At 34.9% G+C, this 24,768-nt stretch overlaps 1 protein-coding gene across 4 annotated transcripts in view; it reads left to right on the top strand.

The window, feature by feature from the left end:
* Positions 1–24,768, top strand: part of XIAP (X-linked inhibitor of apoptosis) — a 53,442-nt gene that overhangs the window by 15,773 nt on the left and 12,901 nt on the right. For 3 of the 4 annotated variants that reach the window (XM_010991640.3, XM_031445549.2, XM_010991641.3), the window contains exons 2-7: positions 1,365–2,273; positions 3,365–3,464; positions 4,976–5,054; positions 5,748–5,790; positions 10,183–10,383; positions 16,354–20,841. In XM_010991640.3, the coding sequence (XP_010989942.1) occupies positions 1,397–2,273; positions 3,365–3,464; positions 4,976–5,054; positions 5,748–5,790; positions 10,183–10,383; positions 16,354–16,547 (1,494 nt within the window). In that variant the 5' untranslated portion in view covers positions 1,365–1,396 and the 3' untranslated portion in view covers positions 16,548–20,841. Of the gene's footprint in view, positions 1–1,364; positions 2,274–3,364; positions 3,465–4,975; positions 5,055–5,747; positions 5,791–10,182; positions 10,384–16,353; positions 20,842–24,768 lie in introns of those variants that run through there. The other variant, XM_064482773.1, reaches the window with a different exon arrangement.

Here is a 24,768-nt window from a genome sequence, read left to right as displayed (position 1 = left end):
TTTCTTTGAATCTTGATTTTTGTCATCTAGCTTATGCTGATTCAATGAAGAGTCTTGAAGCTAGTATTGGAATGTTTTCAGACATCTGGAAAACAGTAACCAGAAGTCATGAGGACTGTCTTCTAAAAATTACTGTATGTAGATATAACTCAGCTCTTGAGGTGTATATGAATTCATACCATTATAAATTGACAAGTTCAGTAAAGACTGAAGTTCTTTGACAGCCTGCAAGACAGAAGCCTTATGTTGAACATTAACTCCAAGAAAGATGATGTTCCAAGACATACTGTGCCAACATAATGCCAAGAAAGCTGTTAGTTCTTCCCAAGAAATCAGTTAATACACATATGAAGTAGAGATAATGTCATTATGACCGTTCTCTTATTTTACGTTTGACAAGCTTATACTGAGCAGTGTCAGGAACAGTGCGAGATTCTGGAGAGCCAGGTTTGCCTGGAGCAACCCTGATTTGCGCCTCTTGCCCCAGTGTAATTATTATAGTAGCATCACTTTTCACTTTCAAAAGAATCCAGTTTGGAGGATAAATTATCTGGCCACTCTTCTCATAACCCAGCCAGTTCCTTTTAGTATTTTATCTGGGTTAAATATTACACAGCTGCAATTTGGCAGCTCTAATGAGGCTGCAATAGTACTTCTCTCCCATGTGAATAGATTGTTCCTTGACCCTGGGAAGTTGATAGCAAAAATAACTGCAGTTAAGGTCTACACGCACTTAGTATTTTTCTCGAGCTACCCTCTAGAGGGCAGTATTAGATACATCTGAACTGATCCGATACCAACAAAAAATGGACTATGTATGCGTGAAAATCATAAACATTTGATACTCTTAAAGAACACATTGGAACCAATATTGTGAATAAAACTTACCTTTTGCTAAGCAATAAAAAAAAATTAAAAATTAATTCATTAACATTCCTTTTATAAAAACTGAACTTTGATGCTTTGACTATACAATGATTCATTACAACAATTATCATAGACTTTAAGAATCTGCATATTTTATGCTTCTTTTGTATTTTTCCTAATTAATGATTTTACGTGGTTAATAATTTTAACATATTCTGTATCACATCTTCAAATTTATGTAAAATAAGCACTTAAAATGAATAGTTCTATCTGCTTAAATATTACTTTCCCCTAAAGGAGAAAACAAAAATGCTAGTTTTTACTTTATGACTTGAAACATGTGGTAATGTAGAATTCTAGTATTTAGAATTAGCATGTTTCTTAGAGATTGTACAATTACTTTTATGTCGTTGGTGGGTAATTTGTTAGCTCCTAATCAAAAGTATATTGCCTGTGTTTCACATTTTGGATTTCCTAATGTAATGTTCTCGTTTTAGAAAAAGTGGACAAGTCCTATTTTCAAGAGAAGATGACTTTTAACAGTTTTGAAGGATCTAAAACTTGTGTACCTGCAGACATCAATAAGGATGAAGAATTTGTAGAAGAGTTTAATAGATTAAAAACTTTTGCTAATTTTCCAAGTAGTAGTCCTGTTTCATCATCAACGCTAGCACGAGCTGGTTTTCTGTATACTGGTGAAGGAGACACCGTGCGGTGCTTTAGTTGTCATGCAGCAGTAGATAGATGGCAATATGGAGACTCAGCAGTTGGAAGACACAGGAAAGTATCCCCAAATTGCAGATTTATCAATGGCTTTTATTTTGAAAATAATGCTGCGCAACCTACAAATCCTGGTGTCCAAAATGGTCAATATAAAGCTGAAAACTATCTGGGAAACAGAAGTCATTTTGTTTTGGACCGGCCATCAGAGACTCATGCAGACTATCTTTTGAGAACTGGACAGGTTGTAGATTTATCAGACACCATATACCCAAGGAACCCTGCCATGTGTAGTGAAGAAGCTAGATTAAAGTCATTTCAGAACTGGCCAGACTATGCCCACTTAACCCCAAGAGAGTTAGCTAGGGCTGGACTCTACTACACAGGTATTGATGATCAAGTGCAGTGCTTTTGTTGTGGTGGGAAACTGAAAAATTGGGAACCTTGTGATCGTGCATGGTCAGAACACAGGCGACACTTTCCTAATTGCTTCTTTGTTTTGGGCCGGAATGTTAATTTTCGAAGTGAATCTGATGCCGTGAGTTCTGATAGGAATTTCCCAAATTCAACAAATCCTCCAAGAAATCCAGCCATGGCAGATTATGAAGCACGGATCATTACGTTTGGGACGTGGATATACTCAGTTAACAAGGAGCAGCTTGCAAGAGCTGGATTTTATGCTTTAGGTAAACTTTATTATAAAACTAGGCTAATAAATATCTTTCCAATTATCTCAGGTCTCCTAAAAAGTAAATAGATGCCATTTGCCCTCTGAAGTGGTAAATATTTAGGTGTAGGCTGACATGATTATTTATGTTACTATTCTGTAAATGCTAATGTTGAATCTGTACTATAACCACTGAATTTATGTGTAAAAGACTACCATATTATGAATTATATTTATCTTCATGGAATTGTTTTTTGGAGAAGGATGACATGCAAAAGATGATAGATATCCCTGATCAAAGAATGGGTCTGATATTAATACTAATTATAATTTATTGTGCACCTACGATATGTGCTCAATATGTATATTGCATGCATTTTCTTGACGCCTCACAATAACCCTATAAGAAGAGTTAACATTAGAGAGTTTCCTTTGGCTGATGTTAAAATCAGTATTTGCCTTTTGTACAGAGACTGTATATTTGAAAGCTGCTCCATATCATGCCTTACTGCTTAAAATGAGCACTTCTCAAATGAACTACTGTAGACATATCAGTAGGGAAGGAAGGGCCATTATTGTGATGGCTTCCAGGAATATTCAGAGAAATTATACCATTATGTATCTGACCTGTTTACTTTAATATTGAATAGTGCCAAAATACAAATATTGGTTATTTCAATATTTTACTTAGTATCATATAGCAATCTTGAAGGTTTGTTTAATGTCTTGTAGCTATAACTTTAGAGAAACTTATCTTGAAATTTCATTATACTGAACTTTATTGTTTAAGTTCACAGTTTGTAAAAGTAAATGTAGTATTGATGGCCCCAAATGACATATGTTAAAACAATTGTAATTTTTCGTATAAAAATTGGGCAACTTTCTTTTTGTCTTCTGTAAAATACCTCAAATTGAATCAGTGAATTTAGTGTGTATTTACTCCTTAAATGATCTTATCTGTTACTTATATATGAGTTCATGTATCTTCTTTTAAGCTATGAGATTTTCATGTAATTTAGAAATGCTTACTTTTATAGTGTTTAAAAGGATATTTTTGTGTAAGCTTGTAACTGCACAAATACATGTATTTTTACTTCTATGTTTTCTTAGGTGAAGGTGATAAAGTAAAGTGCTTTCATTGTGGAGGAGGGCTAACTGATTGGAAGCCCAGTGAAGACCCTTGGGAACAGCATGCTAAGTGGTATCCAGGGTAAGGTATTTAAATGTTCATTCAGTGACAGGCGGGTTGGACTGTATGCAGTGGGAAGATTTGAATAACTTTTCACCTCAACTATTTTTGCCTTCACCAGTGGCTTGAAATTCGCACCAGGTTTATAAAAACAGGGTCACCTACTTTGTATATATATTTATTTTAAAACACCTAAGCCTTCTCTGGTGACCAAAACATTCATTACTTATCATATCTATGACATTCAGATGATTCCATTTCTAAACACCAAATTAGGAATGTGTGCTTTTGTTATAAGTAGGCTCTTCAATTATGGGCACAAAAGAGCCTATGTTGCCAAGGAGATTCCTTAAGAACTCATCACACCCCCTAGCAAACATTACTGTGTCTCACTGATTGTGAAACACACAATTGTTCACATTTTCAGATCTCTGAAATCAGGAAACATCTGGTGTGGGTCATAATTGGCAATGGTGGTACATATATAATCATACTGCCTATAGTCAGTGATGTCTTAGAATGGTGACATATTCTAAATGTCTCTGCCATCTTGCCTCTTTAAAATAAAGTACATACATATATAAGTGATGTGAATTTTTGGCATACAAAATAGTACAACATAAAACTTCAGAACGATCACTTGAAAATAAATTTTAACCTTAAACAGCCGTAAAAGGAAAGACTGAAAACCTAAAGAATTCCTTAAAATTGTACAATTGGTTGGTCACTCTTTCCTGCCCTCTGAGATGGCCTGCGCTCTGTCTATGGAGTGTGTATCTACTTTAACTTTAAACTTAGCACTCCCACACCTCTTGGTCTCTCTCCCTCTCACCTTTATGAGATGGCCCACATTCTGCCTATGGAGTGTGTATACCCTAAGCTGTTTTCCCTTCTGAGTGAGACGGACCCCACTCTGCCTATGGAGTGTGTATCTCTCTAAATAAACTTGCTTTCGCTTTACTGTGCTTTGCTCTTGAATTCTTTCCTGCATGAGGCGAGAACCTATTCTCCAACAACACTGGTACCTCACCACCAAGCAGTCAGAAGAAAGTCACACACCCTGCAGCCCTCACTTCAAATGTTGCCTATAAAACCATCAGCGAGTTCAGGTCTTTTGAGCACTAGCTACCCATTCTCCTTGCTTGGCCCTCAAAATAAAGCTTTCTCTGCTCCAAAACAAAAGCAAAAAACAGTGTACAGTTGGTTAATTTCTAAATAAAACTCGTTAAGATTAATTATTTAAAACTTTTTTTTTTAATGTCAAGGTGCTAACTTAATACCTTGCTTAAAAGTTGAAAGTTCTCATTAGATATTCTTTTGCTTTACTAACATTAGCATAGTAGCATAACAAAGGGAAATTTTTTTTAACCTTAAAATGATAATTGGAGAGGGACTTGAGTAACATTTATTTTGTGGCTCCTTAGAAATACCAAAAAGTGAGTTACTGGAATTAAGATGATGGAGATTACATCTTTACTTATACTTTACTAATTTATGAGCTACTAAAGTTTAACCTTCTTTTAATTGTTTAGGTGTAAATATCTGTTAGAACAGAAGGGAGAAGAATATATAAACAATATTCATTTAACTCATTCAGTTGAGGAGTCTCTGGTAAGTCACATATTGTAGAATATATATTTTCAAATATTATATAATTCATTTTGCAATGATTTCTTGGTGTAAAATTCACAGTATAGTATTTTAAATTAATAGTACATGGTGAGCTTTAAAGGGGAGATCTCAAAGAGTTCTTGTTGTTCTTAACCTGAAGCAAATTTGTGGAAAGGGTATCAGGATGAACTAATTTAAATATCATTGTAGGCGAAAATGGGCTTGAAGAACTAAAATACTTAAATCCCTCAGCCTTCTGAAATGAGACTTGTATAATGTGTTTTGTAGTCATAAATAGTTTTTAACTTTTCACAGATAATATTTAAAATCTCAAAAATGTATCTAAATTGATAGTGTGGCCTGGGGTGCCCAAGGCATCAGTACTGTATGGGAAGAGCACTGGACTAGAATAGGAGACAGGAGTTGCCATTATGGCCCTGCCATGAACTGTATTGCCTTGATCAAGTTGTTTAATCTCACTTAGCCTCAGCTTCTTGTCTGTAAAGTTGAATGGATTGGGTTAGATGATCTTTTAACTTCCTTCTAGCTTCATCAGGCTGTGCCTTTTGTAATATTCATGTTGAATTGGAATAAAGTCAATTTATAAGTTCATAATTAATGTAACTTTTCAAATTGAGGTAATTGCCTTCTAACAAAAAGAATTCTAACTTATAATTCACATTTCTATTTTAGATGAGAACTGCTGAAAAAACACCATCATTAACTAAAAGAATTGGTAAATATACTTATTAATGGTTGTTATTTATAAGGTGGAAAGATAAACTGATTCTTTCAAGGTATATTTGACATGAGATTGCTATAAATTTAAGAATTAATGAAGTGCCTAGAACTGAACTAACTGTAAAAAACTGCAACAATGTCATTACTTTGTTGGCTGATTAAATGTGATTTTTACTTTCAAAAAAAAGAATGAAGTGCCTATAAATATAAGTTGGATATTTTTATGTTAGGAACATTCATTCAGAAGTTGGACAGTTAGTTTCCAAGTTTGAAAGGAGCAGCTATAGGCTGTCCACTGTCATTTCTGTTAAAATCACAAAAGGAAGAGTAAAGTGTATTTTTGTCTCTGGGGTTCCTTTAGTTAGCCAGTCTTGAATTCCATGCTCTACTAATGTGCCATCACCATGATCAGCCATAACCTACCTGCTTCCTTATCTACCATGCCTTTTTCCCCTCCCCAGCTTCTTCACAGAGGGTTTGGTTTGTTTACCTCCTAATACCTTAGAGAGTTAGAGGTGGGTTTTTTGTTGTTGTTAATGTAGGTGCTGGGGATTGAACCCAGGACCTTGTGCAAGCATGCACCCAATCATTGAGCAATACCTCTCACCCCTGAGAGGTAGAGGTTTTTATCACAAGTTATTTTTCCTCATCATAGACATCTTTAAAAACTAAAAAAGTGTGCAGAGAAAGATATGTTAAGCAGAGAATATATTATTATCCCACTTTTCAGATGAAGAAATAGAGGTTCAATGACCTGCCCACAGTTACATTACAGAGCATTAGTGGAGCTAGGACTGTAAATAAGATCTTCTGAATCCTACATCACACTACAGATCTCATTCTCAACTTAGGCATCATGTTTCAAAAATAGTAAAGTTTAATTTAGAATATGTCTGCTGATTCCCCCATTCCCTGTACTCATAGCATCATCTATTTCATATCTTAAGGAATACAAGGCAAGAGAATGCTATATTCATAAATATGCTTGAGAAGGAGAGCCACTATGATAATTATTTGATAAAGGTTTTGTAATGTACATAAATGATACAGTTTAAGACATCACTTATTCCAGCCTATATTTTTGAAATTATCCAGAAACAGAGATTCTGTAACATTTCTTGATAATAATCATTCTTACAATGCATACTATTCTTTTTGTGACTAATGAGACTCTTTCTCTGATTTAGGATTAGTGCTCTTATATTGAGGTACAATTTATATAGCAAAAATGTCACCCTTATAAAGTATATACTTTAGTAGTATTTGGTATACTCACAAGGTTATGCAACCATCGCTACTGTTTAACTGCAGAATATTATCATAACCCCAAAAAAGAAATCTCATACCCATTAGCAGTCACTCCCCATTGCAGCCCTCCCCACTCCCAAACAACCACTAATCTACTTCTATTCCTATGGATTTGCCTATTCTGGACATATCATATAAATAGAATCATAATATGTGGCCTCAAGGTTCATCTACTCTTGTATGTTCAACCTTTATTATATATGACTACTTCACTCTTTTTTGTAGTGGAAAAATATTCCTTTTTATGGATAATACCACATTTTGTTTATCCATTCATCAGTCAGTGGACATTTGGGTTATTTCCACTCTCTGACTATTATGAGTGATGCTGATGCTGCAATGAATGTTTGTGTAGAAGTTTTTGTGTGGGCATATGTTTTTAATTTTCTTGAGTATATATTTAGGGATGGAATTGCTGGGCCATGTGGTAACTCTATGTTTAACCTTTTGATAAGCTGCCAGACCGTTTTCTAAGGTGGCTGCACCATTTTACATTCCCACCAACAGTGTATGAGGATTCCAGTTTGTTTTTCCACATTCTTGTTGACATTTGTTGTCTGTCTTCTTATTACAGCCATCCTAGTGGTTGTGAAGTTGTATCTCATTGTGGTTTTGATTTGTATTTCCCTAATAGCTAATCATTTTGGGCATTTTTTCATGTGTTTATGGGCCAGTTGTGTATCTTCTTTGGAGAAATTTCTGTTCCTCTCCTTTGCCCATTTTTAAGTTGGGCTACTTGTCTTTTTACTATGGAGTTGTAATAATTTTTTATATATTTTAGTTCTTTATACATATAAGTCCCTTGTCAAGTGTATGATTTACAAATATTCTCCTATTCTCTAGGTTGTCTTTTCACTTTCTTGTTGATGTCCTTTGAAGCATGTTAGTTTTTAATTTTGATGAAGTCCAACTTGTCTATTTTTTTGTTGCTTATGCTTTTGATATCATATCTAAGAAATCATTGCCTAAGTCAAAGCCACCTGTTTTCTTCTATGAGTTTTATGGTTTTAGCTCTTACATTCAAGTCTTTGATCAATTTTGAGTTTATTTTCGTATATGGTGTGAGGTAGGAGTTCATTTCATTCTTTCTCATGTGACTATCCTGTTGTCCCTGCTTTTGGTTCAAGCAAGTTGAGCTTGAGATACCTGCAGAATATCCATGTAGGTGGATATTAAAACCTGGAACTCATAAATGAGGTTAAAATTGTGATAGGAGGAGGGGAGTGTCAAGAGAAATGGTAAAAAAAAGGTCAGTGACGAAATGGAAGGGACCCACCAAAGTCTAATCAGGTGGGCAGAGGAGCCAGCAAAGCAAACTATTAAAAAAAAAAAAAAAGAAAAAAAAGGAAACAATTAGAGTTAATAGAACCAGGAAAGAATGATATCCAGCAGACATCTGAACATCTCCACCTAGAAATCTCAAAAGCAGCTCAAATTCAGTATCTCTAAAAACCGTTCAGACTGAATTCAGTCCTGTTCTTTTTCCCCCATACTGATTAATAGTACCACAATTCACAAAGTCACCTGGTGATTTGAGTCATTTTAAGCTCTTTGCATTCCTTAATCCCTCTACATTTAATTAATTACCAGATTTGATGATTTCCACCTTTTTAATATTATCTAAAATCCACTGGTTCTACCATAGTTCCTGCCCTTATTTCTCATCTAGACTATTGTAGTAGTCTCCCAACAAGTCTTTTATCTACATTATAACATCCTGATAGAATTTTTCTTTATCAAACACAAATTTTGAATTACTTTTCTACTTAGAAAATATCATTAGTTGCTTACCATATAATGTTCTTTATAATCAAACCCCTGAATGTCTTTCTTTCCAGCCTTCTCTTTTAAAAACCGTTTAATGATGTATACATACAATAAAGTGCCCAAAGTGCACTGCTCTTAAGTATTCAACTCAATGAATTTTAATGTATATATGGTGTAACCATCACCCAGATCAAGATACAGAAAATTTTTACCACCCCAGGAAGCTCCTTCAGGCCCCCTCCTAAAATCAATATCCACCCCCAAGTTATATTCTGACTTCTAATACCATGGATTAGATTTGAACATCTTAAAAATGTAATCATACAGTATGTACTCTTTTGTCTTTGGTTAATCATTATGATGATGTTTTGCTCATCATAGCTACAAGCTTCATATGTTGTCTGTGGCAGTAGTTCATTCTTCTTTCTTGCTGTGTAGTATTTGAATATATCACAATTTACTAATCCATTAACCTGATGATGGACATTTGAGTTGTTTCCACTTTGGGGCTGTTATAAATAACGCTGTTATGAATATTCTTGTGTATGTGTTTGGTTGATGTTTGTACTCATTTTTAATACCCAAGAGTGGAATTGATGACTCAGGATAGACGTCTCCTCTTTTAGCATATCCTACACAATCTGTATTCCTACTTTGAGTACATTAAAGATAGTTTCTATCTGCTTCCTTTTTTAAAACAATTTTATTGTGGTATAATTTCTATATAGTAAACTATACATGTTTCAGATGTACAATTTGATGAATTTGGATAGATGTATTCTATTTGCTTTCTTGCCTTATGTAGTCCACCCTCCTCAGCTGCAGAAACTAAGTCTGAGAGATAGGAAACTGGTAGATTCAAGGTCACAGACTGAGACTTCCCTCTATTTCCCATGAAAATTTCCCAATTTTCAAAATAATTGCTGGTGACTCAGTAAAGACATTCACCCTTTAAGTAACTTATGTTAGTTGTTCATAAGCACAGCTGATTTGAAAAATGTTCAGATTTTTGAAGCACTTAACCCTTTTTTTACCTGTTTTACCTTATCTTTCACTGTTTCATCATAGTCTTTAAAGCACCTATTCTCAATTCATAGTGATACAAAATACATGCTCATTGCATTTTCAATTATTATAAGATTCAGTGCCTAAATCAAAATCCTCTTCCCAAAGCATCTTTGGTTTGCTGGTTTGTTTTTGTTTTTTTACTTTCTGCTTAAATTTTTCTTTTAAGTATACTTTGTTGTTGAGTTGTGCTAATGAACATAAGTATTTAAACTGTGTTCTTTTTCCTCACCCATTTTCATTTCAGATGATACCATATTCCAAAATCCTATGGTACAAGAAGCTGTACGAATGGGATTCAATTTCAAGGACATTAAGAAAATAATGGAAGAAAAAATTCAGACATCTGGGAGCAACTATAAATCACTTGAGGTTCTGGTTGCAGATCTAGTGAGTGCTCAGAAAGACAACACACAAGATGAATCAAGTCAGACTTCACTACAGAAAGGTACGCATGCCTGTTTTTAAAAAGCAAGAAACACCTATTGACACTTCATTATGAATATTATCTTATATGACCTTGTGGCCCATTCATTTCCCTCCTCTCATAGGTTAAATGTTTTTTCATAACTTTCTGTTATGAAAAATGTCAAACATACTCAAAAGTGAAGAGAACAGTATAATGAACCCTTATGTACCTATCAACCAGCATCAATAATTACCATCACTCTTCCAATCTTGTTTCATTTCTTCCCCCAACTTTTTTTTTTGCTGTAGTATTTCAAAGTAAATCCTAGACACCTCATCTATCATTTACCTTTAAAGACTGAAACATCTAACAGATAAGAACTTTTTTTAACATAACTTCAATACTGTGTGTTAATCTACTCAGATTGTTATAACAGAATACCATAGACTGGGTGGCTTGAACAGCAGAGATTTGTTTCTCATGGTTCTGGAGGCTGGGAAGTACAAGGTCAACGTGCAGGCAGATTTGGTTCCTGGTCAGGATGCTCTTCCAGGCTTGCAAATGGCTTCCTTCCCTCTCTGTCCTCACATGGCCAAGAGAGAAAGCACTCTGCTTTCTCTTCCTCTTCTTATAAGGACACTGATCCTATCGTGGGTCCCATCCTTAGGACCTCATCTAAACCTAGTTACCTCCCAAAAGCCCTGCCTCCAAGTACACATTGCATTGGGTGTTAGGGCTTGAACATATGAATTTTGAGGAGACATAGACATTTAGTCCACAACATACTATTATCACACTTAACAAAATTAACAATAATTCCGTAATACCGTCTGAAATTCAGTTGGTTTTAATTTTCCTCATTGTCTTAAAATGTTTTTACAGTTGATTTGTTCTAATCAGGATCCAAGTAGGATCTACTGATCCATTAATTTTAGAAGTGTGAGTTTATTTCTCTATTTTAGATAAAGAACAACAAAGGCAAACTTTGTCATTGTGTGTAGACTCTAAGTTTTGTAGTTGGAACTGTTTGGATTTAGAGTGTTCTGTAACTTTTTATATGATATAAATATATAAAAGGGTCATATTGCTAAATAGAGCCTTGAATGAATGACATCTTAATACTGTGAATCATATATAGAAAGTGTATTAAATAATATAAAAGTATATAAATTCCTTTTAGGGGAAAAAAGAGATAAAAAATTCCAATTCCTCCTTTAAGGATGACAGCTACTTTAGAACTTGCCAGCAACACTGAAGGTTAAAGAAAAGGTTTTAAAATGAATACATTTTTGGGTACTTTATTATAATCATTATTCTCTAAGCTTTTGACCACCTCTCCCAAAAGATGAGAATTCTAGTGCTAATGAACCTAAAAGTTTACTTATTTTTTTTATATTAAAAAATTAAAAATTTTGATCTTTAAGTTATTTCAGATGCTTTTGAAACATTATTCAGATAATTACATAAGTCGTAAAACATTGTTACATTAATGATTTTTAAGATTACATTAGTTGATGTAAAAGTTTCAGCAGAAAACATACTACTCTTTTCCTAAGGATGCATTTATTTAAAACCTATAAAAATTCTACTTGTCTTAGTGATGGTAAATAAACCATTTAATTCGTCATCTTTCTACTGCAATGGAAGTGCAAGTGATTGTGTCATTTCGCCCTGCATCTTAACTACAACTCAGGCTTAATTAAGTTTGACAGTAAGGTGTTAGATTTATACCTGAATGTGTTTGCAACTGAAGGATTTAGTGGATTGCAGTAGGAAGTGAACAAGGGACAGAGTGCATTGGGGTTGTTTGCTCTCTGTCCAACAGGAATTGGTAGGGGAGTTCTTATTATCACTGAGACTACAAGCCAGGGTGGTGTGGGAAAGAGGGCCTAAGCGGATGGCAGCTCTCAGGAGCATGGGTTGGAATTCATCAGTTGACCTCTCCTTGGTCTCACAAAATTGAAAAGCAGATAATTGATCCAGGCTATCTTCTCATGCAAGGGCTGCTGTTTGTTTCTCTTCCCAAAAGCTGATGAGGAAAGACTGGCACTAGGAATCTCTTAATTTTGTACAAAATAGAGGGTGGGCCTAATTGAAATAAAGCAGATGGAAGTTGTTAGAAAAACTACAGTGTTATTGTTACTCACTCAGAGATCCTAGATTCGATACTAGCTTTTATCCTATTTGCTTGTGACAGAGAATGCCCTAGTCTTCTAAAGATAGTACCAAATCAGTATTTTTCTTTCTTTTTAAAAATAGCATAGTATGATATAAAGCCTTTTACTTCATTTATTTTAATCCTCATTGTGTATATTACAGTATATAATATAAAAATCAAATTACCCACATACATTTTAAAATAAATTTTATTTATTTTATTATTTTTTGATGAAGATACTGGGGATTGAACCCAGGACCTCATGCGTGCTAAGTATGCATTCTGCCACTGAGCTATTACTGCCCCCCATACACATTCCTTATCAGTCTGTCTTTCCATATGGATGTCCTGTAATAGGAACATGAATATCATCAGTTTATTCTAGAAGTGGTTTAAAATAATGTAAAAATATTAGCAAATAACATAAACAATTATGTAACTATTGCCTTTATTGCTATGTGCCCGGAACCTCCTGAGCTAGATAGAAGAGGGCCTTGTAGGAAGTGGAAGGAGAAAGGTGCCTTAAGGAAGGTTGTAGAATCCTATAGTTACTCTAAAGGTTAGAGCAAAGTCATTGCCAGAGGTAAACTATCAGTCTGGAAAAAATGCCCTGAGTATCACCATCTCAAGTAAGTGTATGCAAGGCTGAAATAAGGTAGGAAAAGTAGAGTTCATGATACCAGTGTTTGGTATGCATGACAGTTCATTTCACTGTGGTCGGTAACATGGAATCACAAACAATCAGAACCAAAGGCACCTTAAAGATCATATAATTTTCATTACTTCAGTGAGATAACTGAAGTGCAGATATGCTGTTCCCCAAGATAGGAGTAAAATGCAGGTTTCCTGACACTGGTCCAGTGTTTCTTTCTTTCTTTTTTAATAAATTTTTTTAAAATTGTGGTAAAACACACATAACATAAATTTTACCATCTGAGCCATTTTTAAGTGTACAGTTCAGTAGTGTTAAGTACATTCACGTTATTGTACAGCCAGTCTCCAGAACTCTTTTCATCTACAAAACTGAAATCCTGTACCTACTCCTCAACAACTCCCCATGTCCCCTGTCCACCGGCAACCACCATTCTGCTTTCCATCTCTGTACATTTGACTACTATAGGTATCTGGTCCAGTGTCCTTTTTTAACTCATTGTGGCATCACATTAAATAGTAATGTATAAATTACTTGTTTTCCTCTTTCTTATTTTTCTTGGAATTACAAACTACTTTTAAAAAACACTGGGAAGGGGTAATCCCTTCACTCCCAGGACTGACCCAGGGGGAGAGAAGCTACATGAGGGGCAGGAAACATGAAAGGGACCTGCTGTAAACTCAGGTAGAGGGACTGCGATGGGTGCTGGGACTTGTGAGTACTACAGGAGGCAGCTCGAGTGTGCTGGGACTGGTTCCAGGCACACAGGCAAAGCACAAGAAAATTAGACATGAAGCCACAAATTTACTTGGGTTCCTTCTTCTCATTCACCTTTTTCTGCTTCTGCTGTGTAATCTCCAAGTCCCTCTGCTTGTGGATGGCAGCAGAAAGCCTGTCACCTCCGTGCTTTCCCTTAACCGAGTCATGGCTATGGCACGTGTGTATGCCTTATTCTGGCTTTTTTGGTCAGATGCTTTCATATAATATAGATGAGTTTATAATGCCATCCCTTTACTGCTGTTGTTTCCTATACCCCAATTGCCTTTTTCCTGTTAGTATACCTAGTCTCATTCCCACTCCACCCCCAGTTTCCTAAATCCATTTCTTGAACTCATCCTTTAAGGCTCAGCTCAGAGGTCACTTCGAAGTATTCCCCAGTACCCATAGCAGAGTTCACAGCTCCCTCTTCTACTCTCTCTGCTGCTAAAGCATTTGTAACATTGATTTGGCACTATCTTCTTTTCTACCCTGCCCATTAGACAAGCTTCCTAAGGGCAGGTGCTATCTTTTTACCTCTCTGTTCCCTGTTTGAATTTATAGTTTTGATTATGCCCAGAAGTTTGCCTTTTAAGAAAAACGAGATTAAGTAATCCTCTCCACCACTAGCCAGGAAAACCTTTCTGAAGCACAAATCTGATCATATCTCTTTCCAGGCTAAAACCCTTCCCTGGCTCCCAGGACCCTCAGTGTCAAGTCCAATCTCCTTTACATGGGTTGCCAAATCTTTCCTGATAAGCCTCCTGCTAACCTTCTATACCCTCATCTCATGCTTTTTCCCTCTCAGATTCTTTCCCATGCCTTACCTGTGCACTTGCAGGCCCAGTTCTGTCTCTCCCCTTGGAGCCTGCTTATGCCATTTCCTCTTACCAGAACCCTCTTCTTCCGCTGCTCCTTCCCCTCAAGGCCTTCTCCTTGTCCTAGTTTACTGCTGCTCATTCTTTAGGACCCAGTTTAGGTATATTTTTTCTAGGAGGCCTTCCCTTTAATGTGTGTGTGCACACACACACACACCCTTCCTGTGTCCTTCATAACACATTGTAATTACCTTTATCATCACACTGTATTATAATTTATCATCTACTTGTGTTCCTTACTTGTCTAGGAACAACTGGGAGCCCAGGGTCTGTGTATTTGTTAATTGTTCTATCTCTAGTACATAGAACCTAGCTAAGTATTCAGTAAGTTATTTTTTGAATAAAATTAAACCACTGTTTCCCAAACTTGTTTTCAGAATAGTGTTCTCTGGGATGTTAAAAGAGGTGCTGTCAAAAAGGAGCTCTGTAGTTAAACAGGGAAATGCATTATGAATTTCTCAGAGAGGACATAACACTGTGTTTTACTGCCCTGAGCTTGATAGCCATGCTTCCCAAATGACAGTGGGCTCAGCCCCAGAAATTTTAGATTCAGTGTTTCAGGCCTAGGAGTCTATTGTTTTTAAAAAAATGCCCCAAGTGATTCTCATGTGAGGCTAAATTTGGAAACTACAGGTATACAATGATTACAAAGATTGTTAAAATATGTAATACATTTGGAATAGTGCCCAGCATATGGTAGTAAATGCTTTATTCCTGTTAACTGCTGCTATTGTTGATATTGTTGTCATTATAATTTTATTTGACCGTGAAGCGCATTTTTGTGGCATATTTGTTAACATTTCATAAAACTTAGTTTGAGGAAGGCTGAATTAAACAAGTGCTTCAGTGCCACCTGTATATTGATGACACCGAAATCTCTATCTTTAGCACTGTCTTCTCCTGACCTCAAGACTTGACTCTTCAATGGCCTGCTGAACATTTTTATGTGGATTCCCTGCAAACACCTCAAAAATATCTTGAAAATCTCAAACCTGTACTTCTTTTAATATTTCTTATTGGCATCATTATCCCCTTGTCACCGATGGTAGAAATCTTGAAATCGACTTGATTTTCTCTTTCTTCCTCATCCCTCATGTGTGGTCAGTCACTCAAATCCATTCCTCTGTGTCTGGGATAAGCCATGCCTTTTCCATATGGTGCTACTTTTACCTAACCCTTGCTTCTCTACTTAGCAAATTGTTGGCCATGTTTTAAATGTCACTCTTGCATTCCCCCCTCCCCCCCACCCAGTAGCCACCAACCTGTGGAGCCTTCCCCAACTAGTCTGAACAGAAGAACTTGTTCTCTCATCTTGTCCAAGGGCACTTAGTACGTAACTTCATTATAGCACTCATCACTTTGTACTGTGTGCTTACTTCCGTAGCCTCACCTCATGTCCTCTCCCACTGGCATGTGAGCTGCCTAAGGGCAGATGCCATGTGTGAGTCATCCTATCTCTCAACACTTGATTAGTGTCTGGCACATAGTAGGGGTTCACATTGTTTAATGAATTTAAACAACTAAAAAAGTCTAAAATTACCACTTTTTTTTTTCTCTTTGTACAGAAATTAGTGCTGAAGAGCAGCTAAGGCTCCTGCAAGAGGAGAAGCTTTGCAAAATCTGTATGGATAGAAATATTGCTGTAGTTTTTATTCCTTGTGGACATCTGGTCACTTGTAAACAATGTGCTGAAGCAGTTGACAAATGTCCCATGTGCTACACAGTCATTACTTTCAAGCAAAAAATTTTTATGTCTTAATCTAACTACAGTAGGTGTGTTATGTTCTTATTACCCTGATTGAATGTGTGATGTGAACCAACTTTAAGAAATCAGCCTTGAATTCCATTAGCATTTGCTACCAAGTAGAAAAAAATGTAAACTGCAGTGTTATAGTTGGCAATTTAAAATTTGAATTTCTGGATTTTTCATGATTTTAGCTGTATTACTTGTCCTATTTTTTCCACTGTTACTTAATTGAAACCCTAGACTAAGAAGCAACATATTGTAACTGATCACAATGTGTATTTGTAGTACACTGACTTAGTTTTCTAAATGTAAGTGAATTAATCAACCGACTTTTTCATTCTTTTCAGATAGGCTTAACAAATGGAGCATTCTGTGTAAATGTGGGGATTAGAGTTAATCTCCCCAATCATATAATTTGTTTTGTGTGAAAAAGGAATGAACTGTTCCACACTGCTGGAAAGATAGAGATTATTTTTGGATGTTTGTCTTTGTGTATTAGGATTCTGTCCATTTCTTTTAGAGTTATGCACATGTACTTGGGTGGATGATTTTAAAAAATGATTTTGCCATTATTAAAAGGTATTTAATGATAAAATACGATCTAGCCTACATGTACTGACAAGGAAAGATATCAAAGGTATATTAAGTGTAAAATCCAAGTGGCAAAACACTATGTATAGAATGAGCCAAATGAAGGTGTGTGTGTATGTGTGTTTTATATATGTATAGAACAAAAGATTTGGAAAGATAGGCACCAAACTGTTAAATGTGGTTTCTTTTGAGGGGGTGGGGGGATGGGTCCCACTGGGGCTTTACAGGGGCCTTTTGGTTTCTACTTTTTTCATTTTGTTCTGTTTGAGTTTTTTATAAGTATGTATTACTTTTGTAATCAGAATTTTTAGAAAGTATGTTACTGATTTAAAGGCTTAGGCATGTTCAAACGCCTGCAAAACTACTTATTGCTCAGCTTTAGTTTTTCTAATCCAAGAAGGCAGGGCAGTTAACCTTTTTGGTGCCAATGTGAAATTTAAATGTTTATATGTTTTTCCTGCTTTGTGGATGAAAAATATCTCTGAGTGGTAGTTTTCTGACAGGTAGACCATGTCTTCTCTTGTTTCAAAATAAATATTCCTGATTTTGTAAAATGAAATATAAAATATGTCTCAGATCTTCCAATTAATTAGTAAGGATTCATCCTTAATCCTTGCTAGTTTAAGCCTGCCTAAGTCACTTTACTAAAAGATCTTTGTTAACCCAGTATTTTAAACATCTGTCAGCTTATGTAGGTAAAAGTAGAAGCATGTTTGTACACTGCTCGTAGTTATAGTGACAGCTTTCCACGTTGAGATTCTCGTATCATCTTGTATCTTAAAGTTTCATGTAAGTTTTTGCTGTTAAGATGATTAAGATGTATATAGGACAAAATGTCAAGTCTTTACCTAAATTGTTTTGTTTTCTTGTCTAGTAATAGTAATAGATACTTCTGAAATAAATGTTCTCTCAAGATCCTTAAAAACCTCTTGGAAATTATAAAATACTAACAAGAAAAGAACAGTTGTTTGAATATTAAAGAGAAAAAAACTTGAATAAGAATCATATAGATAAAAAATGAAAGTTTAAAAATGCTTCGTAGAACACCCAGGCAAATATTCTCACAATGACCTATTGTAGAGGTGAGTGAGGCATTTTGTTGAGAGTGAAACTTAAAAATTATATTTTTGTTGTGTTTTCTAAGGGAAAGAGTATTGTTATGTTCTCTTAACCTCTGTTGGTTACTACTTTGATATTCATTTAAAGCATTGCAAACTTAAATGAGAAAATTTTCAAATAATGACTGCCCTGTTTTTATTTTATTATATAAATCCTCAGTTCTTTACCTTTGCACTTTCTTCCACTTAGGTTTAGTTATATATTCATTAAGGTAAATTCTACATGTATAGTCTAAGCTTTAAGTTTAACCTTAAATTACAAGGGGAGAAAAGTGTTAAAGTTTTTAAACTGTTTTCCAGGACACGTCAGCTCCAAGTCAGGTAGTTAGTTCAGTTGAGTTTTTGGCCGAGGACTGAATTGTTTTAACAAAAGGCTTTGCCCATTCTAGGAGCTTCAGTTCATTACAACTCTTTTAAAGCTTTGTATGTTTAGAATTAAGCAAGATCTTTTTTCTCCCCATGAGTTGTGAAATTTAATGCATGAAGCTGATGTGGCTAACAAGTTTATTTTAAGAATTGTTTAGAAGTGCTGTTGCTTCAGGTTCTTAAATCACTCAGCACTCCAACTTCTAATCAGATTTTTAAAGACTTACCAATGTTTGTCTGTGTTCACACTCGAAAAAGCACTGGATCCTTCCCATCTAATTGTGCAAAGAATAATCACTTGGAAGGTCGAAAATACAGCCAGATCCAAATCTCTGCCTCCCCTTCCCAAAATAGTTTTCAGTATCTACATGTAGACATTCCTTTTCTGTATAAAGTTCCTCTGAGATTTCAAAGGTACCACCTATTTTACAGCATTTTAAACATGTGAAGAGTCAAGTTGTTCTATAATAATTTCTTTATTTGTAGTAATCTAGTATGCTGATCAAAAGTCTTAATTTTTGAGAAATGGGTTTAGTGTTTATAAACTGTAGTTTATTAATTCATGGCTTTGTATTGCCTTTCCTGCTAGATTTTTGTTTTTGTTTTTCCCCCTTTGGTTAGGAGATAAGATCAGGTAGAAGGGGTGTAGCAAATGTATATAATGTGATTTGGCCCTGTGTGTTACGATCTTTTGTTGTTTTTATTGTTATGTTATTTAAATGTTGGTAGTTTTTCTCTTGTTTTCATTTTAGTGGTTAAAATTGGTATTTTGAACTCTCTGAATGGAGACTACCACCACAGCATTAGTTGCACGTATTGTACCCTTTAGACCCAAGTCATTGTTTTATTTCCTGATTACCTGGATGTTGAATATGGGGGGAAAGGGTGGAGGGGTGGGAGAAATGGGATAGATTGTATATCATTTCCATTGGAGAAATAAGAAAATGGGAGGGAGTATCTGATAGATAGTTATTTTTAGCCAAAACTGCTTTTAAAAAAAGGAAAAAGATATAGCCATTTCATCTGTGAAATAAGAATAGTACCTGTCTTACAAAGTTATAAGAGTTCAAGGAGTCCATATATGTAAGATACCTGCTATAAATGTTAATTCCCTTCCTAATACTCTTTTACCCTCCATGGGTTTGCCTTGACTCTGGAAATTTGGGCTAAAACTTAGATAATAACTCTTTCAGTAACTCTTATGTTTTACGGAGTTTCTCATAACTTAAGATGCAAATTACACTAAACAAGTAGGTCAAGTCCTTAAAAATATTTAAGTTCCTTTTTTAAAAACTTGAAAAAATTATTCTTACCAAGTTTGGTTGAACTTTCCTAATAAAAACAGTTGGCTTATTCCCACCTTCACAATCAGTTTCAATTTGACTCTTACACACTTAGCACAATGTGAATTTCATTTGCAGCATAATAGAATCATAGAGTGTCAGAGCTAGAAGTGACCTTAGAGAGGTATCTCATTCATCCCGCGTGTTTTACAGATGAGGCAACTGAGGCTCAAAGATGAAATGATTTGTTCAAAGCTGTATAGCTAATTAGTGGTAGCCCAGACTGGGAAATAGTTTAAAGGTGAGAAACTTCAAGCTTCCTCTCCTGGGAGGCCTCAAATGTTTATTTTTTCAACTATGCTTTCTTCTGTACCATAATCTTCACTACATATTAAATGACACTTTATAACTAATACAATAGGACAATCTTAAATACATATAGGTTCAAATTGTACAATACTACATTAATGTTTGGGTGGTAAGATTCTATTTTGAAGTCTAAAGTTTGCAGATATGCGTATAGTTTTTTGGCATTTACTACATTCTTACTGTGTATCATTAATGGAACATTTAAAATTACTATATAAGTATATTTTGTCATTCTGTCTATACTTAGTACCAAATTTGCATTTTTGATTTGATGTAACAAAGACTTTAATCTTTTAGATTTTGCATTTTTTTCATTACTGTTATACTTTATCTAACCTGACAGAATGACTGATTCTTGTCATTGTATTAGTGTTGTGAATAATCAAGTGAAATGTTTGAGATAGAGTACTATATTTGTGAATATAATTTTATGACTTTTTTCGTTTAGTAGAAACCTTTCCATCAGTATGGAAAACTAAGAAAATAGCTTTCTACTGTATAATCTGGCAGTCATCATAGATTAAAGCTTATTTTTCTGTGAATAAAGCTTATTCAATAAAATACTATTCTTTAAAATGATATTACTTTGTATTTGTTTCACTTTCTCAGAAAAAAATAAAATAGACCTCTTAAAAATACTAAAATGTAACCTCCTAAATATATTCTATGCCACTGGGCCAGGCATTAAGGTACACATCAAGTCATGTCATGTTTAAAAAAAAAAAAAAGACACCCATTTTCACATGAATTTATAGAATTCTATACGTGCATGAAAAGTTAGTTTTTAACATATTTAAAAATATGAACCCACCTCCCCCACAAAGATTGGCCTGGTTGACTCAAGAGACAGTAAAGTCAGCATAACAAGGCTTGAACAAGCCAGAGATTTAAAAAGCCACTGCCCCTTTGAGGCAGACAGGAGAGAAGGATTTTTGTGAGTCTGTAGAGGCAGTTTCCTAGAGAGTTTCAGAAGCTGCAAGCAAATCTGGTGGGATAAAAAGTGAGAGAATAAAGGATCATTAAAGGGAGAGAGAAATGTAGAAATCGGTGTTTCAAGTGGCTATTTCCCCTACCCCTTCCTGCCCACAGTGGAGGTTCCTAAATTGAGAGTTCTGTTTCAGGCCTAGTCTGTATAGTGATTGATTATTGAATCCTTGACTATTATCAATGTTATCTGAGATATACCATAAGACTTTGTCTTAAATGCAATCCACATTTCTTACATGTCAACTACACTTTCAATGAATATTGATGAAGATGTGAATTTTCAAAGCTTTCTCTTACAGAAATTTTCAAACTTACATAAAAGTAGAAAGGAAAGTATAATGAGCCCCATGGTACTCATCATTCAGCTTCAACAAATAACATTGCCAATCCTGTTTGATCTAGGACACCCCCTCTTTTTCTTTTTTCACTGATATATTCTAGAGCAAATCCTAGACGTTATTTCTCCTGTAAAATTGCCTTGTTATGTACCTATACTAGATTAGAACATTTTTTATATAAATTGTGAATTTTTAACTCACCAGTATCACTGCTAAATTTTAATGGACATCTGAACAAGACTTAAAATCAACTTTATTCCCTCTTCCTCCCTATTTGAAGATTAAGGGAAATAAATCCCCTCAAAACTGACATTATCATTTAAAAATATTTTTAAACAATGTTCTCACTGTTTCACTTGTAGTTTGCTTATAGATTGTAGAATAAATGTACTTAGTAGGCTAATTTGCAACAACGTGGATGGATTTAGAGAGTGTTATGCTTAGTGAAATAAGTCAGAGAGATAAATACTATATGATATCATATGTGGAATCTAAAAAATTAACAAATGTATACAACAAAACAGAAACAGACTCACAGGTGTAGAGAACAAACTAGTGGTTACCAGTGGAGGGGGGCGGCAATATAGGGGTAAGGGATTGATAAATGCAAACTACTATGTATAAAATGGATAAGCAACAAGGATATATTGTACAACACAAATATAGCCATTATTCTGTAGTAACTAATTGGAGTAAAAGCTATACAAACATTGAATCACATTGTTGTACACCTGAAACTAATATAATACTGTAAGTCAACTATACTTCAGTTTTAAAAAATTAAATAAGAGTTGGTTCGCTAACTGCATGGTGTATGGATACCTAGTGGTTCTCAAAGTGTGATCTGAGGATCAGTAACATCTGCATCACATGGAAATTTGTTAGAAATGCAAATTATTGGGTCTCAACTCAAACCTACTGAATCAGAAACCCTGGGATGTAACCCAGCAATCTGTGTTTTAACAACCCCTCTAGGTGGTTCTGATGCAGGCTAAAGTTTGAAAAACCACTGGAATATGGTATGGGGTCTGAATCCAGAAATAACTAAATAGCTGAAACCTGTAAATCAAATTGATGTCACTCTGCAGATGGCTGTCGTCCTCACCTTTCTTCTGATAACTTCTGATAACGATCCAGACTTGTATTTTCTCTTGCTACCAAAATGCGAAGACATAAAATGCAACATCCTGAAAGTCCCTTCTGATTCCATTTTTCAACAGAGTTTTCTTCCAGACAGTACTCTGAATTTTGTAATGAAAATCAATCTTCAGCCCTTACACTGCTAAATAGCCCCATGTTGCTCTGCTATTAAACTATCCTCCAATCAAGCAGCAGAAGAGTTAAGTATTTGAAGACTCACGTGTAAGCGCTAGTGTGACAGCAATCAGTTGAAATTGTACAGAACAGATCTGCACTTCTAGAAAGAGCCAAAGCTTCAGTAAAATGTGAGCAGTTAATCTACAAATGATAGAATTTGAGTTGGAAGGGCTCAGCCTCTAATTCATAAAAACTAGCAGTTCTGAATTCTGAAATTTTTAAAGCTGTGGCACAAAAGAACCAAAGAAAATTCTTACAGTGATCTTATGTCTCTAAAGGCCTGGAGAGTTGCGTAAATCCACACTAAGGTCAATATTGGTCTCTAACTGTAACCAAAATAAAAATCTTAAGGTAGGTAAGGCTAGATGAAAGTCAGATTTAGTTTTCTTTCTTTCCCCGCAAACCACTAGTTTGCTTATAAAAAACAGTTCTAAAACCTAGCCATTTGGCTTTGTATAGATTTGGTCTGTTTAGAGGGTCCACCCGCCCCAATCTTATTTGGTTTAATTTGGTATTTCCAAGACCCTATAAGCACCATAACTAATGAGTACAGCATAAGAAATCTTTTGCGTGGGCCTATACTTGCTAACTTTAGGCTTATGAATAAATTATTGGAAGGATACTGGTTCAAAACAAATAAGGAATAAGAACCTAAGAGAAACCAAACTTTATTCCTCCCTTTTATTTTCCCAGAAGAATTTAAATTTTCAAAAAAGACTATGGTATAATTAATTGAGGTAGTAGTATTTAAACAATGATCTTGCTTCAAAATCTAATTCTTGTTTCAAAGACTTTTATGTTCCCAAACTGTTTTTTACATACAAAATTGTAAATGTCCATTTGTTAACAAAACTTTTGAGAGTTCTTTCTTTTAAGTCTGTGCATTGTGCTTCTTTAACTTTATTCCGTTACTGGGTACTAGGGATTTCTTTTTAATTCCATTAGCTTAAATAAGGGGCTTTGCATTTTTGGCTAAAGCATCAAAAATGTATTTTCTCATTAAATAGTGGAATTTTGTTTGGCAGTGACTAGGCTCCCCTTCTGCCAGATTGCTGAAAATTGGATTCAGGAAAAGAGAACACATGAGTATGTTCATGAAAACTTATTGGTGTTTCAGAGGAACTTAAATGAATAACAAAGACCCCAAATCTCCTCTGTAAAATTAAACTGAAGTGGAGAAAAACTTGCTAAAATTCATTTTATTTTTTATTAAATAAACATTGTGCATGGATTTCCTAGCAGAAATTTAACAAAGTCCTGTGTTAATCATTAAGAGAATGACCTAACTGACCTGGAAAAACCTGGTTTTCTTTCAACTAGACTTTTGTTTGTTTGTTTGTTATTTGATTACTAAAAAGAATATACTCTACTGTACTTAAACCTTTCTTGGTTTTCTACTGTAAGTATTTCAGATACATTATATTCTTATGTGAGCTATAAGCATTAAGTAAAAAGACCTATCCTATGTATGAGTTATAAATCAGTATTTGGTCACTTATATGTAATGAAATGTAACAAAATATTAATACATGGGGATAAGAATCCCTACTCCACCTACCTTAGAGGATTTTTGCAAGGCTCATATAAGTAAATGCACAAAAAAGAGCTTCAAAAATTATAAACTATATAAGCTCAAGGGATCATTCCTCTAATTGCAGTTTACTAGACTAATTATGGCTTAGTTTCACACAAAATGAAACAGTTGTGGACCAGTATCTGATTAATCAAGGGTGTATAGTGATGAAATTCATTTATATAGCTTCTTAGCCATTTCCATGGCTCTCAAAATCCTTTACATACATTATCTCTTTGCCTTCCACTCTCTACATGGTTAATCCTATGTTTAAATCAGAAGTATACGGGT

The sequence above is a fragment of the Camelus dromedarius genome, chromosome X (genome assembly GCF_036321535.1).
Source record: "Camelus dromedarius isolate mCamDro1 chromosome X, mCamDro1.pat, whole genome shotgun sequence".
NCBI classification, from domain to species: Eukaryota; Metazoa; Chordata; class Mammalia; order Artiodactyla; family Camelidae; genus Camelus; species Camelus dromedarius.
This window is presented reverse-complemented; position numbering and strand designations above follow the sequence as displayed.